Here is an 18,863-nt window from a genome sequence, read left to right as displayed (position 1 = left end):
GTGCGGGCCATTTTGACTTGTGAAAGTTAACACTTGCATAATGACTAGGCTAGTTTGAACTTGGTGCAACCAGCTCAAGCAAAGTAACACATAATGCTAATATCTTAGTTAAAGACTTAATAATGTAATGCAATAGGTAAAGGGCTCACTTAGATTGAGGCCAAAACCAATTCAGTCGAGTAATTTCAGAGTCTGACCAAAATATACCAACATGAATATTAAAACCTGGGCATTTACTTTTCTCTTTACTGCTGTCTTTGCCGTTTTCTTTTCTCTTTATTTTTCTTGTGTAACCAACTGTCCTCCTTGACCTCCATTACTATATTTGCTTAGTCTTTAACTTGACTGATATCGGCTCTTACCATTAGTGTGATAGCACTGCTATCACACTAATGATACGACACCGATGAAGTAGCTGAATGTTTGCCATTCCTGAACTATCACACACAGGACACACCAGTCACTCATGACCTCCTTATCCATTACCTTTGTACAGTAGACGACAAGGGAATTGTGAGAATATACTCTGCATCACCAGTCTCAGACTAGCGTTATCTCTTGTCTGCTCCAGCATTGATTTTCTACAGCTGGAATTGGACTAGTGATTTGATCATCTTGTGGATAAACAGGGCTGCCAGCCTGTCTGTCTACGATGCTGCTCTCTCTTATCTTTCCCACAGTTTCTCTGTCTCCCGGTCTCTCCCAAACAGATACATACACACATTTATCAAAAAATTGGCCCATGTACATTACATGTCTCTGTAAATCAGATAAACCTCTGGCAAAGGCATATTGAGCCTGTCATCTATGGCAGGTTGCTCCAAGGCATGATTATACTGCATGACCACAGAGTGGATGTGGGACTCTGGTCCTTTGACAAAGACTGCACCTTTTTGGATGAAGCTATTTAGCTTAAAGAAACATTCTTGGTGGGAAGCAGAGCCAGGCTAGCTATTTTCCCGTTTAAAGTCTTAAGCTAAGCTAACCAGCTGCTGGCTGTATTACCGTTACCATACAGAAATGAGAGTAGTAGACAATCTATCTTCTCATCTAGCTTTCTGCGAAAAAGTGAATACGTATATCCCAAAATATTGAACATGTCCCTTAAAGCTTTTTTGGCATATCAATATGTTTGGGACATGTTGTGTTAGATAAGAATACCACTCTCATGTTTGTATAGTAACTGTGACGCTAGACCCAGAAGCTGGTTAGCTTAACTTAGCATAAAGACTGGAAACAGGAGAAAACAACTACCCTAGCTTTGTCTAAACGTAACAAAATCCACCTACCAGCGCCTATCAAGTTCACAAATTAACAAGCGTTATCTTATTTAATTACGCTGTAAAATATATGAGATAATCAATCTTCTCATTTGTATTTCCTACCTAGCACAGCCCTCTTTACATTGTCTCAGACTTAGAAATGGGAAGCTGCTTCTTCCATTACCAGGGATGATAGATATATTGTTTTTATTTTCGATAATTTTGTGATTAGATTGTTATTTAGTTGTTAATGTATAGTTTTTACTCACATGAGGCAAATTTAAAAGAAACAGGAGGCTGATTTATTGATGAAATTACATTCCTGTCCAGGACAAATTTGCTTAAAAATAGATCTGTACTAGCCAACAATGCCACATGTATGGCACTGACATATACGATGTAAACTAATGAGCAGGTCTGCAGCAAGTCATCTGTACAATCTAGACATTTGTCCCTTCCTTCCTGGATGGATAGGTGCCTGCAGCAGAGATGGTGAGACTGTTGAGGACGAGGATCAGGAACCACAGGGAGGATGATTTAGGGGAAGAGTGCTGCCATCTGAAACCCTCTCAGGGGAGTCAGACAAAATGGTTGCGGTGCAGCATGGCTCATTACCACATAAGCACATCATCTATCAGACATGGCAGCGCAGACACACATAAAAACACACACGATGCAGCCTCACACACATTCAAACAATCAACCTATCAAACCTCTCCAGCATGGCAGCGGCAGAGAAGGAAGCAACGGGCTGATGAGTGGATGGGGGTTTGCAAATCTATGCTGCCTGGTTACTGATGAGCTATCTGCAGACTGACATATAGGTTACATTCCCTTGTGCCAGCGTGCACACACACACACACACACACACACACACACACATACAAATCCACTGTAACAGTAAGCTGCGCCACAGCTCTCTGACAGTATCATAACTCCTGTGACTGGATGGAAAATGGGGTTGTATGTCAAAGGCTCAGCTGGCTGAAGAGTGACATTCTCCAGTGTCCCATATAGGCATCTGCCTCTCTGTGGCTCAGCCCAACAGACATGGCCACTGTCATGTCTTTCCACATATTGTTTTTGTATCATTTTCTCACCCACTGTATGTCTGCATATTGGAGAATATGTTTATTTGCTTTCTTGCAGTGTTAGATGAGAAGATGGACACCACTCTAATGCAGCTAGTAGCCACTTAGCTTAGTTTAAAGAGTGGAAAGAGAGGGAAACAGATGCCTCTGTCCAAAGTTGCTGCTGGCTGTAGCCTTATATTGAGTGAAGATAACAAATATGCATATTTCCCAACTATTACTTCAAACGGCCTATTTAGCTTTGTTATTTCATATTCATATTACCATTATGTTTATTTCTAAAAAAGTTTGTGCATGTGTCTGAATTTCTTTGTCATCTCTCTTCTACACAAAAGACAAGACTTTGCAGCAGCCACAAATGGCACAAAAATAAGACAAATCAAAGCAGAATTTTTATTTTATTTTATTGCAGGGAAGTTTCTTTCAATCAAGCTGTCCATCCCTGTCTGATTGCTCAGTCCAAAGCTGTTCTGATGTGACAGGTTCATGCAGCAGGGCAGCTGTCAGCTTGTGTATGTCTGTGTGCTTTAGGCTACTTAATGAGGCACACAGACATCACAAGACATCATACACCACAGCCTTTCTATTGGCACGAACCCTGAGGTCTGATGTGCATTAATATTAACCATATTAAGCTGTATGAGCATTAGCATGCAATTTGTAATGTCCTAAAAATCATCAGTGATTAAAAAAACAACATATCTATTCATCACTGCTGTAAATTCTGCAATTCAGACAATTTTATTTGTCCCATTTATGTCTTACTCTGTCAGTTCTGCCCGTGCCGTCCCATTATCTGTTCATGTGTGTCTGGGAGTATTGTATATGCAGTTAAGGGCATCGGTGTGTGACGATGTACATGTGAATTGATGTATGAATGTGTGTCAGCGCGTGCTGTGTATGCTAAGCACTTTATCTTGTCTGCACTGCATATCTTCTTGTTGACACACACACACACACACACACACACACACACACACACACACACGCTGGAGTGCAGGTCTGTTGGTATGATAAGACCCCTTGTGTCCCTGCCAGAGGTAAATAGACTCCCCCCTGTACAACTATCCCATTCCCACTCACCTCATTCTCCATACTGTGAGACCCCCAGAAACCCCCATTTACACACACTCTTCACCTTGACCATATATACACCCCCCCCCCCTCCCCCACATGCCCTGTTTGGCATACCCTGAGGGTATGTCAAGAGCTAGTGCTCTTTCAGTGGTTTAATAAGGCATCCACGCCTGGCATCGGGGAATATGGGGGGATGGGTGGGCACATGAGGTGCCTGGGTTGGGGGAGAGGGTTACTGTTGGAGATGTGCACATCTGGATAACAGCTAAACACAGTCATATTTGGGCCATCCAATCACAAGACTACAGCAAAAGTCAGTTTCTAGGGCTCCAAAAATGGTAAATATTTGCTGATCAGCGCAGTCAGACCCAGAGGGAGATGTTTGGTAAAAGGTTGAATGAATAATAATGGATGGAAGAAGGGGGTAAGCAGAAACTGATGTAGGTAGGCTGATGAGTGTGGAGAATGGATGGAGATTGAGCTGAGGCGGGTGGTGGTAGGTGGCTGGACAGAGATGCAGAGAGGCACAGGAGAAAAACAAAGTTAGTCAAGGCCACACAAAAAACCATACCACACTAGAAAAATCTTCAATGTTATATCGGCCAAGAGTCACATCAAATATCAAAGGTCAATAATGGCAGGAGGGCTGGGGTACTTGAACAGTTGAGTTGATGAGCTGACGGAAGCTGTGGAGATGAGCCAGGTGCCAGGACAGGCTGCAGCCACATCACGTACAAACACACACACACACACACACACACAGTGGAGCAGGAGGAGACACAGGGAAACACAAGGGAAAGCTGGCCACGGCAATATCTTTCAATCAAAAGTGTATTGAGCACAACAATTGACCCTAAACAACACAATTTGCCAGTCCTCCAATAAGCCAAAGCCTATCTTTAACTGTTCTCAATAGTCAGCTGTTAGGTACCAGAATTAGGTAATCCTCATTATTACACAACAACTGGTTGAAAACAGGTCAGCTTCTGGACCTGAGGGATGATTAACTGGCCATGATGCAAACAAAACAAACACAAAAATGCATTAAGAATTTGCATTGGCATGAAATTTTCTTTTGTCTGTTTACAGAAATTTCTACCCTTATAAGATATTTTCCCCAACTTCTAGCAATAAATGTCTAATTAATTAAATTACCTAATTAATTAAAAGATGTATCAAAAAGTAGTATAATGGTCTTCTGTAATGGAAAATCTTTAATTAATTGTGCCTGCATGTGTTTTCTCTGTCATTCCATTCTCTGCTCATCTTCATGCTTCACTGTACTTCTGCTGTATCTTCACTGTAGAAATATACCCAAAACAAAACAGAGTAATGATAATCCACATGTTTTTCAGATCCACCTGGTTTACTAAATCATCATTCTTTGCAGAACTTGCTACTGTATTATGTAAGACAACCTGCTAATGGTGAAACCGTAGCGTAGTCATGGCAGCAGTGAAGCACCAAAGTATCAAGACAGCGTGTTTGTGTGTGTGAGTGACTTATGTCAGCACTCTGCAGAGACACAAAATGTCACGGGCATTGAATAGAAATAACACACCAACTTGGTATTTCTGGTGCATGAAGTGCAATTTTACCTAACAATGCTGGGGAAATTATATAAATCATACACTTTCATGATTCACTCTTTTGTTGTGATGAAATATAATGCATAGTTATGGTAATAGAAATGTGTTAAATTGACTGTCTACACTTTATTAATGGACAATGTTTCTGTATTGTGCACCTGCCACTGTGCCTTCACTCCCAGCTCGGCTCAGCCAGCCTTCATTTCCCCCTTACCCTTCACCATCGCCAGCCAGTACCCCCCTCATCCTCCATTCCTCATTTTGCAATAAAGTTCTGTACTGATCATCTAACAACTGCATTTGGGTTCACTCATTTAACATGACAACACTGGTCAAATCAGATATTCAAGGAAAGAGCTTACACATTATAAAAACTACATCTAAACATGGCATTACAATGTTTAGGAACTTCTCCGGTTATTGCAGACCTGCCATTCTGCACCTGTCCACCAGTTGTCCACACAGAGTTCTCCCATCTACTCATCAGTTGACTAATTACCAGCCTGCACACCTGCTCCTCATTATCACATGAATTAATAAATTCCACTTAGCCGCTTGTTTCAGGCTCTTTGTATTGTGCATGCTAGCCATCATTAACGTTATTACTTAACACCCATGCTTCTTCTACACCGTCAGTCCGATCATAGTCTAGTCCTTTTTTTGCCCACACCCTGGTAAGAGACAGCAGCACACACCTTCATCTATTTGTTAGGTGGTCAGTGTATGTCAGTGTATCCCAGTGTATCCAGTGAAATTAAGAAAGAAAGATTAACAAAGGATTCACAGAATAGACCATTTTCATGGCAGACAGACAGGTGTAATTAATAACATTAATCATGGCAGCATGACATTGTGCGTGCTGACTCAATGACCTGGCATTGTTAATGTTAGTTACACCTGTGCTTTCCCTGCCATGACAAGGGTCTATAAGAGTAACCCTGAAACAGATTCCCACCATTAAAGGACATAATAGCCCGTTGCACATTAGTAGTTCCTCCATGAGAGAGAGAGGGAATTCATAATTTATTTCAGACTCTTATACAAACTTGTTTAGAATTATTTAATGAAAGATAATCAGAGAAAACAAAGAATTGCTAAGACTTCAATTCAGTTCTCTTACTGTTTAACCAGTCTATGGGTTTCTTCCTTGTATCTTTCCCCTTTGTGTTGTTTTTTTCCCCCCATCAACTTTGATCTGTTCCTACTGAAACTGTTTCACCTTCAGAAGAGCTTCATAAATCCTTCTTGATCTCCCCATGGATGAAAAGCCAGGTCCAGAATATGAATCAGCATCAAGCCAATCCACCCTGTAGTCAAACATAGCAGCATCTAAAAAAATAAAATAAAATCTGTCTGCAGGAGCATGTATGCACACATACACACCAGAGGATAGTTTAGATTACAGGGAAAACATAGTCTGGTCTCTGCACTTACAACACTTCTTGAATAATAATCTGCTGCAGTGTTTTAAGTGGTACTGAGCAGACAGACCTATTTCATCATGGCTGCACTGTAGTCTGTTGATCGACTATAGACTGATAAGTCTGGCTCCTAGGGCAGATATTTTAGTCTTTTTTTTAATTATGAATGCATCTCACAATTAAATTAGTAATATCAATTATTTTCTTCCTCTTGTTTTATGGTAGGTAGGTAGATAGATATGATAATGTTACTTCATCCAAGTTTAAAACATAATAGTAATATTATTAATTAATATTAATAATAGTGATCATAGTGATTTATGTATGGCCAATAGCCAATAATTAACTGTCTGAAATGAGATTAAACTATCTGGCCCTGAAGTGTAAATTGACGGTTATTCTACCGTTGTCGTGGTATCAGATTCTGTGTCACGCTAACGTGTAACGCTGTTGCCACCTTGTGCCTAAAATGGGATAATTTACAGACAGTCCAGTTGATAAAGTTATTTTTAGTCAGGCACTTAGGCCTTCATGTGCAAAACAATGTGAGGCCCTGAGAAAATGCATCCACTTTTCTGGGAAATGTAGTGTAAGAAGCCGTTGTCTCCACTCTGTTTGAAACGCTCAGTACTACGACTCCCACAAAGCCTTGCTGACGTTAGCTCGTGTCGGACGATATGGCGTCTTCTTGAAGCGAACATAAATCGCAAGTGTTTTGTTGATGAGAGATTAAGGTGAGTTTTTAAATGTTGTAAAGCACGCACACCGCTCTTTATAAAGTGTAAACGGCTGATTTGAATGAGGTTTCAGTGTTGCATGCATGGGCAGTTTCTGGACGATAATTAGCCCTTTTGCTAACTTGTTAGCTAACGTAAGGAGCTAGGTCAGTTAGCTTGTTCACACTATCCACTGCATTTATTCTACATAGGGTGAGTTACTGAATTTTATGTCGTATATGGCATGTTACTTACAAGATTTTTACAGCATTGATGTTTTATTTATGAATCTTTTACTTGAAACCAAAGCGTGAAATCTTTTACCGTAAGACAAATAATGCACATTACCTTCAGGGACTCACAGGAGTTTTTGTCATTAATGCACAAATAAAAGCGGAGACAAATAATATGGTTAAAAGACAGACCTTATGGATAAAACCTGACATACATGTGCCCGAAATCGTGCAGTCACTCACTATAAGTGATTTTTCCTTATTTGAAAGACTGTAGTGTTTCTAAAAACAGCACAGGACCGTATTCAAATAGTTTCATCTTTAAGTTTAGTTTTATTGAAACGTGAAACGTATGCACCAACTGTGCTACTTTGTTATTTTTCATTTATTTATGTTTTATATTCTGTTAGTTTTGTTTTTATTGTACTGCTTATATTGTTTTTAGCCATCAGTTCTGCTCTGCCTCTTTTGTTGTATGAACTTGAGAGATCCAAAAACTTAACTGTTAACTGTGCCATAGCTGTTCATTTATAGAGTACAGTACCTTATCTAAAAACTGGTGTTAAAAATGCACTAAAAGTATTAAGTTTGTGATAAATACACTTACACACGATCTTTATGTTTGCAGATGGCAGCCGACTCCACAGACAAGAAGGATGCTGAGGCCTCAGGATCCAAAGACAGAGAGAGGAAACGCAGCCGCTCGCGGGAGCGTAAAGCCTCACCTACACGCAACAAACGCCATCGTTCTCGTGAACGAAATCGCTCTAAATCTGCAGAAAGGTAACTAAAATGGATGGGCACAAACTCTTCTTTAACTAGATTTTTAGTTTTAGTTTTAACGATGTTATAATTTCTGTATGATTACAGACAGAGATTTTTTTTTTTTTTTTTACATAACTAAGTTTCAGTTTGTCTCATTTTGAAATTGAAAAAAATAATGAATCGTGTCTGATTTGTATCATAATGACAGAGAACGACGCATGAAGGACAAGGATAGAGACAAGGAACGTGACAGAGATAAGGACAGAGAGCGGGGCCGTAAGGACAGAGATGGCCATCGGCGTGATAAAGATCGCAGCAAGAGGTCCAGGTATGTGAATGCAGAAATACACAACACACAAGATTTATACAACAACTTCAAGTTGTGGTGTTTTTTTTCAGAACTCTGAAGACTCTCAGACAACTGTATATAAATGTATCATTCAAATTCATGCTGCGTTCATGTCATATCAGAGTTACTGTAACTACCAGTTTCCAACTTGTAAACAACATTCGTGCCAACCTCGAAGTAAGTTGTTAATATAACTGGGAAAGTCTGTTGGGTGTTGTAATTCTGCACTTCGGTACGCTCTTATTAAATTATCTGCATTTTTTTCTGTGATGTGCTTAAAAACTGGGAAACTATCTGCATTTAGTGTCAGTTACAGTTACTTAGTGTCAGTTAATATAAGATGCTTCTTCTTTACTGCTCATTTTTAGGTCATTGGATGTGTATAAATAGGATTGCTTATAATGAACATTTTTATATACACTGAAATCAGTAAAACAACGAATGAATGCTTGTTATTTTAAGAGGTTGTTCACACTATTAATTAATTAAAATTTAATTTTGTTCTGTCACTTTCCTGTATAGAAGTGTTTCACCGAAGTCAAAGGATGCCAAATTAAAGAGAGACAGGGAAATAAAAAACAGAAGAAGAGGAAGATGAAAAAAAAGAAGAAAGAGAAGGTAAAAATCTTTTTATGGTGTTACATTGTTTCTCAGGTTGTTATTTTCAGTGTTTGACGTGTGTTACCACTGTTCAGGTCCAACCTTTGTCTTTGGAAGAGCTTCTCGCCAAGAAGAAGGCAGAAGAGGAAGCTGAAGCAAAGGTGATAATTTTCCTGAGCTTCACATTTTCTTTTCCTTTTTTTAAACCCAAGATCTTGTTTTCCTTACTACTTCTTTTTCCTTTGTCCTTTTCAGCCCAAGTTCCTCTCCAAGGCGGAGCGAGAAGCTGAGGCTTTGAAACGGAGGGAGCAACAGACAGAGGAAAGGAGGAGGTTATTGGAAGAGGAGAGGAAGAAGAGAAGGATGTTCCAGGACATGGGGAGAAAAATGATGGGTGCGCATCAGCCTCTGGTTCATTCAGTGTGAAATGACCTGCTTGCTGTTATAGAAGCATCAGGGTCGTAATTGAGAATGTGTGTTACAGAGGACCCACAGGAGAGGGAGAGACGAGAGCGAAGAGAGCGAATGGATCGAGAGAACAACGGGAATGAAGAAGATGACGGGCGACAAAAGCTCAGAGAGGAGAAAGATAAGAGCAAAGAACTCGTCGCCATCAAGGTAAGTCTCAAGAGAAATGGCATTAGCGTGAGACTATGTTTGGCAATTTTTAAAGATCATTTTCTAAGTAAAGAAGTTTGCAGTAAAACAGTAAAGTAACATTTACTGTTTTAGTTCTGTAAAGTTTGTGAAACTGCACAACGAACAACATCTTTCATCTCGCACAATATTCGTCATTAACGCTGTAATGCTAGTGTAACGTGGGAGTTCGATGTGTGGTGGTTTTATGAGAAGAAACAACAGGATGGAGACGGATAACTTTACTCTTCTCCACACTTCATCAGCTTCATAACAACAACAGCACTTCCTTGTTCAGCCTCTCACGTGACTGAACTAACACTCAGCAACAATCAGATTCAGAAGGAGCTTTATTGCCAAGTAGTTTTTTACACATACAAGGAATTTGGTTTGGTGTTAAGGTGCTACACGCAGACAGACATACAGCTGACATAAATAGATGTAGAAATATATAAATATGTAATAAACAAATGCAAGTTATAGAAAAATAATACAACTGACAATATAAGAAAATAAAAATAACAATGGAACAACAATTAACAAATTCACAACAGATGTGTGCAATGTGCCAGGTTCGTGCATGACTTGACATGAAGTGATTTACATGTGCAGAGACGATTGTATTATTTGAGGGGGGGTTGGAGTGTCAGTGGGGGGGCCCGGGCCTTGTTGATGAGGCTAGCTGCAGACGGGTAGAAGCTGTTTGTGGAGAGAGGTTTTGGTCCCGATGGACCGCAGCCTCTTGCCAGAGGGGAGAGTCTGAAACAGTTTGTGGCTGGGATGGGAGGCGTCAGCGGCAATCTTTCCTGCTCGCCTCAGAGTCCAGCAGGCGTGCAGGTCCTGAAGTGATGGAAGATTGGCTGCAATCACCTTCTCTGCAGATCAAGCAATCAGCAGCTAGCAGAAGTTAGACTGAAGTAAATGCAAGGAAAACAAACAGGTAGATTCAGCTTAATATAGTAGCTGATTTACAGATTCAAATGCAACGATTTAAACATGTAAATATTTAAATACCAACTGTGTAATACAAAAATGTAAGTAGTTAACAGAGTAAACACTGTCAATATATTTTTAGTACATTACCTTAAATATATGAATTGATTTAACTTCTAACTCTTACACTATCTAACGTTGATTGCATGGTTGTTATGGTTGGTAACTTATGGCGCGTTCCAGTTGTACTGGGAAGTCAGAAGTTCCAACCCGCCAGTTGGAAATTTCGACTGGAACCCCCCCCATAAGACCGATTTCCGACACCAGAAAGTCAGGAGAGAACATCACCAACCCCAAAATCCAAGATGGCTGCTCAAGCTGTAGTAATATAATGTTTATTACACTTCTCTCTTTACTTGTGTCTCATTAAGTCAGTCGTACACACTGTACAGTCCAATATCTTATATCCGTAGACATGTTGCTTGTATGTGCAAAATACAATGGCTAAAAGGCTTCATCTTCATTTTCCGACTTAAAATTTGTTGTGCGCTGGAACATGGTCAACTCGGGTGTGAGATCATTCCCAGCTCCGTTTCCGACTTCCAAGGTAAATGGAACGCGCCATTAGCAGTGTTCCACGCACAAACGTATCTAACCTGATGTGTAACCCTATGACTCTTCGTAGTTTTATTTTAAGTCCTTTGACGCATTTTTTTTCATCCCCACCCCATTAATAATCTGAAAATACCTACTAGTTGTATTTACTATAAAGAAAAGCCAGGGCAAGCGTCTCTCATGATGATCATAAAAGTAAGACTTAATGGCAAAATTTCTCAGTAGTGCCTCCGCTCCCTATCTAAATGTCGAGTGAGCAACTCTTTCCCTTAAATGTCCTATCCTGTCTCAATAAAACAATATAAATATCTGATCTTTACAGGAGCGTTACTTGGGTGGGCTCAAGAAACGCCGTAGAACCCGTCACCTGAATGACAGGAAGTTTGTGTTTGAGTGGGATGCTTCTGAAGACACTTCAGTTGACTACAACCCAATGTGAGTGAACATAAACACATTTCACCTTTCGAATGGAAGCAGGTCTTTTGTTTTGTCAGAACGTGTACCAGTCTGCAACAATGTGAATGTTCCCAATCTGTCTCCTAGTTACAAAGAAAAGCATCAGGTACAGCTGTACGGGCGAGGCTTCATCGCCGGCATCGACTTGAAGCAGCAGAAAAGAGACCAGTCACGTTTTTATGGTGACCTGATGGAGAAAAGACGCACACTGGAAGAGAAGGAGCAGGAAGAGTGAGTGAAACAGAGAAATGGTCAGCTTAGTTTGTGGCTTTAAGGAGCATACCAGTGGTTTTCAAAAGCTACTTCAGAGTGTATATATAAATTAAAACAGACAGGAAGGTGGTTGTAGGTGAAGGAAGGCACCATCCAGTGTTTATTCTCTGCTCCTCTCAGGGTAAGACTGAAGAAGATGCGTAAGAAGGAAGCCAAGCAGCGCTGGGACGACAGACATTGGTCTCAGAAGAAGCTGGACGAGATGACGGACAGAGACTGGCGAATCTTCAGAGAGGACTATAGCATCACTACCAAGGGAGGAAAGATCCCGAACCCCATCAGGAACTGGAAGGAGTATTCGCTGCCCGCACACATCCTGGAGGTCATCGACAAATGTGGCTACAAGGTCAGCTCGCTCGAGCCTCGACGTGGAAGTTTCCATGAGAGCAATACAGAGTGGTGGAGAATTAGATTTTTGTAACTATGACAAACGGATAAGATCAGATATGTTTTAGTTTGATGTGCACAGACTATATCTTCTCTTTGTTTAAGTCAGTGTAATCACTAATAATGACGTGTTTCTTTTAAATCCAGGATCCGACACCTATTCAGAGGCAGGCCATTCCCATTGGTTTACAGAACCGTGACATCATTGGTGTGGCTGAGACAGGTAGCGGTAAAACAGCTGCTTTCCTTATTCCACTGCTGGTCTGGATTACTACCCTGCCAAAGATTGACAGGTAACACTTAAATAATCTCTTGCCACTTAAATTTTCCAAGATTTTATGTTTGCCTGTGCACATTTTTATTTATTTCTTTACTTGGATATGCGTCTGTTACATTCATCTGCTCTCTGTGCAGGATTGAAGATTCAGACCAGGGTCCGTATGCTGTGATCCTGGCCCCGACTCGTGAGTTGGCGCAGCAGATTGAAGAGGAGACCATCAAGTTCGGTAAACCGCTTGGCATCCGCACAGTGGCCGTGATTGGAGGAATCTCCAGAGAGGACCAGGGCTTCCGTCTCAGGATGGGCTGTGAGGTGAAACATGCAGCATTTATATGAGTGTTTCTTGGACAAGTAGAAAAACAACTGCAACAGTATCTAGATAATCAATCTAAGTGTCTAAAGTTATCATCCTGCTAATGCCAAATGACCACACAAATCTGTTTCTCATGTGTAATTGGTAACGGTCTCATTTTGACACAGTAACATTCAAATGACTTGGTTACACTGACTTCTCTTATTCTTTGTGAACATAATGTTGAGTCACAATATGTTGAGTAAATAAGTTATTCTTCTTTAAATTCTCATTACAATAACCTCTAAATATGAATACACAGACATGATACACATAGTTAGTTTTAGCATGACGTCTACTCATAAATATGTTTATTGTCATGGATAAACATTAAATTAAATCTGCCTAGAAATTTATAGAGAAAAGACTCTCCTTATAACCTCAGATGTTGCCTAATAATCATCACATAGTGACGTTTTCTTCAGTAATAGAATAATCTAGTTTATCAGAACATGTTTATAGTGTAGACATTTACTGCTAATAGCTAATTTTACCATATTTTTAATGGTGCATCGTCCAGATCAAAACTGTGAATCAGAAGATGTTTGTTTGAAAACGCTGCTGACCCGATGGACAAAACAGAGGACTTTATAAAATGATGACACACACTCACATTTGGCTTTGTGGGTCGGTCTTATCAGTCATGCAAAGCAAAAACACGATGCTACTTACAGAGTTCTAGTTTTGGTATTTTTATTAAAATATAAGTACTGTGTAAATAACACTTAACAGTTAGCCTAGCCTACTGTGCATGTCGCTGTATTTACTATGCGACAACTCCCAGTCTGTTTTCCGGCGCAGTCTCTTGTACTCCCGTGTTACTTTCAGTAACAGTTCCACTTCACTGTCGGTCAATGCAAAAAAGAAAAGAAGAAAAAAGCCTGGTGTGGTTCTTGGTCTGTATTAATTTCTTCTTTCACTAAATCGTCTGCTACTGCGGAGTAGACCATCTGCTTCATGTTTACACTGGCACGCGCATGCCCAGTGTAGCTACCTGAACGGCCACTGGATGTGTGTTTTCAGTCGTTCTAATATAGACAGAGATCAACTCTGATACGAAGCTAAAACGCTGCTCTGGACGGAGAAGATTGGTTTTGTTATGAAACTGTTTTAAAAATGTAGCAGTGTGGATGTAACCTCACATTACCCCACTCCTCTCTCTAGTCCTCTCATGTCAACCCTCCCGTTTTCCCCGAGATTCTCCCGTATTTTTCCGTTCTCACCCGGTATCCATCCGTTAAATGTTTCCCTGTAAATATCCCGTATTTTTAACCTTTATGAAATCAAATAAAAACCTTGTTTGCTACTCTCCCTCTGGTAAAGTCGGTGGCAGCATGTAAGATATGTAGACTGAGCTTCCTGCACAAGGATTAAAAATGAAAACAATCCACTGAAATGATATAAAGCCTATAGCCTACTAATGGCAAACCATATGAAATTATAATTAATATAGTTGCCTGTGTAATAACAACTGACTGTATAATATGGAATTTACATTGTAGCCTATTTTTATTTATTTAAATTTTCCTTATTTTCAAATCTCACTGAAGGCAGTTATGACTCCTCTCTGTAGCCCTTCTCCCTGTCTCTGCAGGTCTCTCCCCTCTCTAAAGCCCACAGAACCTGCCTGAGCTTTCCAGAACAAAAAGCAGCTACTTCAGAGTTTATCATCGACTCATGATGCCTGTGCTCCTTCATCTCCTAAATATTTTGGCTACAGCCTTTTTTGTTGCAGTTTTTATGGTTGTAGTAAATTTATAAAGATGCTGTTTTTTTCTGTTTTTGTAGTTATTCCACAGTAAAGCTATATTTATTAAGCTATAAGATGTTCACAGTAACCAGGCAAAGGCTGCTATCGTTTAAGTCTCTTACACAGATTGAGTGGAATTTGTTGCCCATGTTTCCTGGCAATAAAATAAACAGTTGTCATTTCATGATACTTTATCATCTGTTAACTTTAACACTTAATACATTGTTTTTAGGACCAATTAAATAAATATACAGTATACTGTATAATGCTACATGATAAATAAAAGGCTCCAAATAGACCAAGTGATCGGCCGATACTGCTTTCAGCGATCGGTGATCGGCCCAAAAAATCCTAATCGGAGCACCTCTATTTCAAACACTGTACTCTCTTGGCAGGAAGCCCACTCTGCCTGTACATTCATAAGGTGACGATGCTATGTGCACGAAACACACACATTCACCGACTGTACGTTTTCCCTGTCTTAACAGATTGTGATCGCCACCCCTGGTCGTCTGATCGACGTGTTGGAGAACCGGTACCTGGTCCTGGGCCGCTGTACCTACGTGGTACTGGATGAGGCCGATCGTATGATTGACATGGGCTTCGAGCCCGACGTCCAAAAGATTCTGGAGTACATCCCAGTGACCAATCAGAAGCCAGACACTGAGGAAGCAGAGGACCCTGAGAAGATGATGATGAACTTTGAATCTGGAAAACATAAATACAGACAAGTATGTTTATCTGTCAGATGTCTGCAGACATTTTATAAACAAGACTGTTGTGTAGGTGCCAGATGCTCTCACTGTTTGCGTTTCAAACTGTGTTTATTTATTTTTGTTTGCGCCTTTTCAGACGGTCATGTTCACAGCTACTATGCCTCCTGCTGTGGAGAGACTGGCCCGGAGCTACTTGAGGCGTCCTGCTGTGGTGTACATCGGGTCTGCTGGCAAACCTCATGAGAGAGTGGAACAGAAAGTCTTGCTTATGTCCGAGGGAGAGAAGAGGTGAGACAGACACCAACATATAACTGTAAACATAGACACATCCTGTTTATTTCCGCCAGAGTGTCTCACTGAGAAGCTTTGGATTATGTGTGGTGCAGGAAGAAGCTGCTGGAGGTGTTGTCGCATGGCTTTGAGCCTCCCATCATCATCTTTGTCAACCAGAAGAAGGGTTGTGACGTGCTGGCCAAGTCTCTGGAGAAGATGGGGGTAAGTCACTGTAGATGAGAACAGTGGTTTCAAAACTTCTTAAAGCGACTAAAAACTTTAAATTTTTCTTTAGAACATTAAATGTTCATGACTTAATAAGCAACACTCAAAGTTTAAGTTTGTTTATTATTCATGAAAAATATATCATTAAAAAAATTAGCTAATCACGACCACCTTGAGATATTGTCAGGAAGCTTAGCTGTGAGATAACTGCATATTCAACTGTGTGTGTTTTTATAACGGTTTATTGCTTATTTCTTCAGTTTCTCATGAGTATGGAAATGTAATAAAGTGTAGTTAATGTAAATGTTGCTACGTTTTTAGCCAGGCTGGCTTTACTGAAATATCAAACTAATCACATTAGAAGTTCAAAGCTCCGCTGCATCTTTGTTAACCCTCAGTGTGGCTGTAGACTCCTGTATAGTGAAATTTGATCAAAAATGGAAATGAATCTTGCGGCAAGGGCTGCAACTAAATATTATTTTCATCATCTTATATTATTATATTTTATTTTTAATTTATTAATCTGTCGACCTTTTTTTCTCGATTAGTCAATTTGTTGTTTGGTCCATAAATTGTCAGAAAATTGTAAAAAATGTTGATCACTGTTTCCCAACAAGCCCAAACAAAGACACTCAGTTTACTGTCATAGGCCCCCTTTACACCTGGCATTAAAATGCGATTTTGGTGATCTGAGTGCATCGGATAGTGCTTGACCACGTGAAAGTAGAGGTGTAAATGTAAGATGCATTAAGAATGACGAATTGTGATCAGCCAAACCACGCTTGAGATTGCATTGAACACAAGTGTAAATGCAATTGCGTTGTCAATCCACAGACAACCACATGGGCGGAAATACAAACTCGTCGCACTCTTCCACAAATAAAATGAAATTGAGTGTGCGTACAGGCAGTGTTGTGCCTAACAGCACTGAGAGAGTGCCGTTCATTGAACATGCTTGTTTTGGTGAACTGAATGTATCGTTGCCTTTTTAGTTAGACTCAATATAAACTACTAAAATAACAGAAGAGAGACTCGTCTTATTACCAGGTGTAAGTATAATCAGGTTAAAATCAAGATACTATCAGGATACAAGATGCATTATATGTAAATGGGGTCATATAGGACCAAAGAAAATATTCACATTTGAGAAGCTGAAATCAGAGAATTAGGACATTTTGTCTTGACTCAAAACAATTAATCAATTCTCAAAGTAGTTGGCCAAATATTTAATAGTTGACAACTAATGGTATCGACTTAATCGTTGCAGCTCAGCCACTTCGGGAACAATCTTTTAAATGCCTGTCAATGAACTGGATTTTTTTAATATATTAAGTATAAAAACAAAATTTAACCTCAGTTGTCTCTTCTTCACACAGTACAATGCTTGCACGCTGCACGGTGGCAAAGGCCAGGAGCAGAGAGAGTTTGCGCTGTCCAATCTCAAGGCAGGAGCCAAAGACATCTTGGTGGCTACAGATGTTGCTGGTCGAGGTATCGATATCCACGACGTCTCTATGGTGCTTAACTACGACATGGCTAAGAACATTGAAGGTAAGAAACCTCATTACGTGTGTTTTTCTTCGCTTTCAACATATTTATTTTGTGAAAATTAGACTCCTGGTGTTGTTTCACTCGAATGAAGTGTCTTGTTTTCTCCTCTTCCTCCTCTCCATGCAGACTACATCCATCGTATCGGTCGTACGGGTCGTGCTGGTAAGAGTGGTGTGGCCATGACTTTCCTCACTAAAGAGGACTCTGCGGTGTTCTACGACCTGAAGCAGGCCATCCTCGAGAGCCCGGTGTCCACCTGCCCTCCAGAGCTGACCAACCACCCGGACGCTCAGCACAAACCTGGAACCATCCTGACCAAAAAGAGACGAGAGGAGACCATCTTTGCCTGATTTACCCTGAACTCTATCCATTTGAACACACATACACACACAACTGTGTTTTAAACTGTTGTATCATGTTGTATCTCTACACAATATGCATTTCTGTTGGATTTGGTCTGCAGATAATTTCTTATGTTCTTTTTCAACCTTGCCTCCCCATGCTTGTCTTTTCAGCCAGTCTGTTCGTAGAAAAGAACACATTGTTTACTGGTGCAGAACCATCAAGCACTGGTTTGGGGATTGTCTGGCTCAAATGTGGCTAAGACATATTGATGTGTGTGAATTAGAATATTTTTACTCAGTTGAAAATGTGTAAATGAGGACTCAGTGGTAGAAGTTTGTTTTGCTTCTGTGAACAAGAGCCAGGATCAGTGAGCAGGACCCAGATGATGTAACTGATATACACTGTTTGATTGCTACTCTTCATATCAAATGTGATAAATACCAGCCAGGATGAGTATAGATGAGTAGTAAGTGCATTTTATTATTTGTCTGTTATCATAGTTTTCTGACTGTTAAAGAGACGATGGCTGTTTCTTTCGCTTCAGATGCATCCTCTGGCTAAATTGCAATTCATCATTTTAAATATAAACATTTGTATGAAGTGAATACAGTAAATTTGTCAAATTTATCTGTAACATGAAGCATTTTTCTTTTTAGTCTGAAATGATAGTGGTGTCTTCAATGAGTAGATGTTGGGATGGAGAAAAAGATCTTCAGATATGTACAAAAGAGCAAAATTCAGGCACTTGCACATAGAAATCCAAATGTCATGACAGTTGTGTATTTTGCATTGACAGTATTGTCAATCAAACCACACTTGCACAGTCCTTTAGTTAGATGACTTTAGATGAGTTTTTGAGTGGAAAACCCAGAAACCCTTATGTGTGGGGACGTGAATGCAGTGCGCTTTCACACGTGGAGAAGGAGATACCCAAAATGATGAGTACAATTTTGAACAGATAACATTAA

General features: G+C 40.1%; 1 protein-coding gene across 1 annotated transcript; it reads left to right on the top strand.

Moving 5' to 3' along the window:
- The first annotated feature begins 7,039 nt into the window (after positions 1 to 7,039).
- On the top strand, positions 7,040 to 18,526 carry ddx23 (DEAD (Asp-Glu-Ala-Asp) box polypeptide 23). The gene is given in 18 exon segments (XM_038722136.1): positions 7,040 to 7,174; positions 8,018 to 8,172; positions 8,363 to 8,482; positions 9,026 to 9,074; positions 9,077 to 9,121; positions 9,199 to 9,264; positions 9,359 to 9,497; positions 9,588 to 9,721; positions 11,610 to 11,722; positions 11,831 to 11,974; positions 12,137 to 12,362; positions 12,551 to 12,696; positions 12,818 to 12,995; positions 15,274 to 15,516; positions 15,638 to 15,789; positions 15,888 to 15,996; positions 17,376 to 17,550; positions 17,677 to 18,526. Coding segments are annotated over 17 exon segments (2,418 nt in total). The 5' UTR covers positions 7,040 to 7,174; the 3' UTR covers positions 17,901 to 18,526.
- Positions 18,527 to 18,863: the final 337 nt, after the last annotated feature.

This window comes from Micropterus salmoides, unplaced genomic scaffold (assembly GCF_014851395.1).
Source record: "Micropterus salmoides isolate LMB-PRFRI ecotype aquatic unplaced genomic scaffold, ASM1485139v1 Ms_hic_scaffold_16, whole genome shotgun sequence".
Lineage (NCBI taxonomy): Eukaryota > Metazoa > Chordata > Actinopteri > Centrarchiformes > Centrarchidae > Micropterus > Micropterus salmoides.
This window is presented reverse-complemented; position numbering and strand designations above follow the sequence as displayed.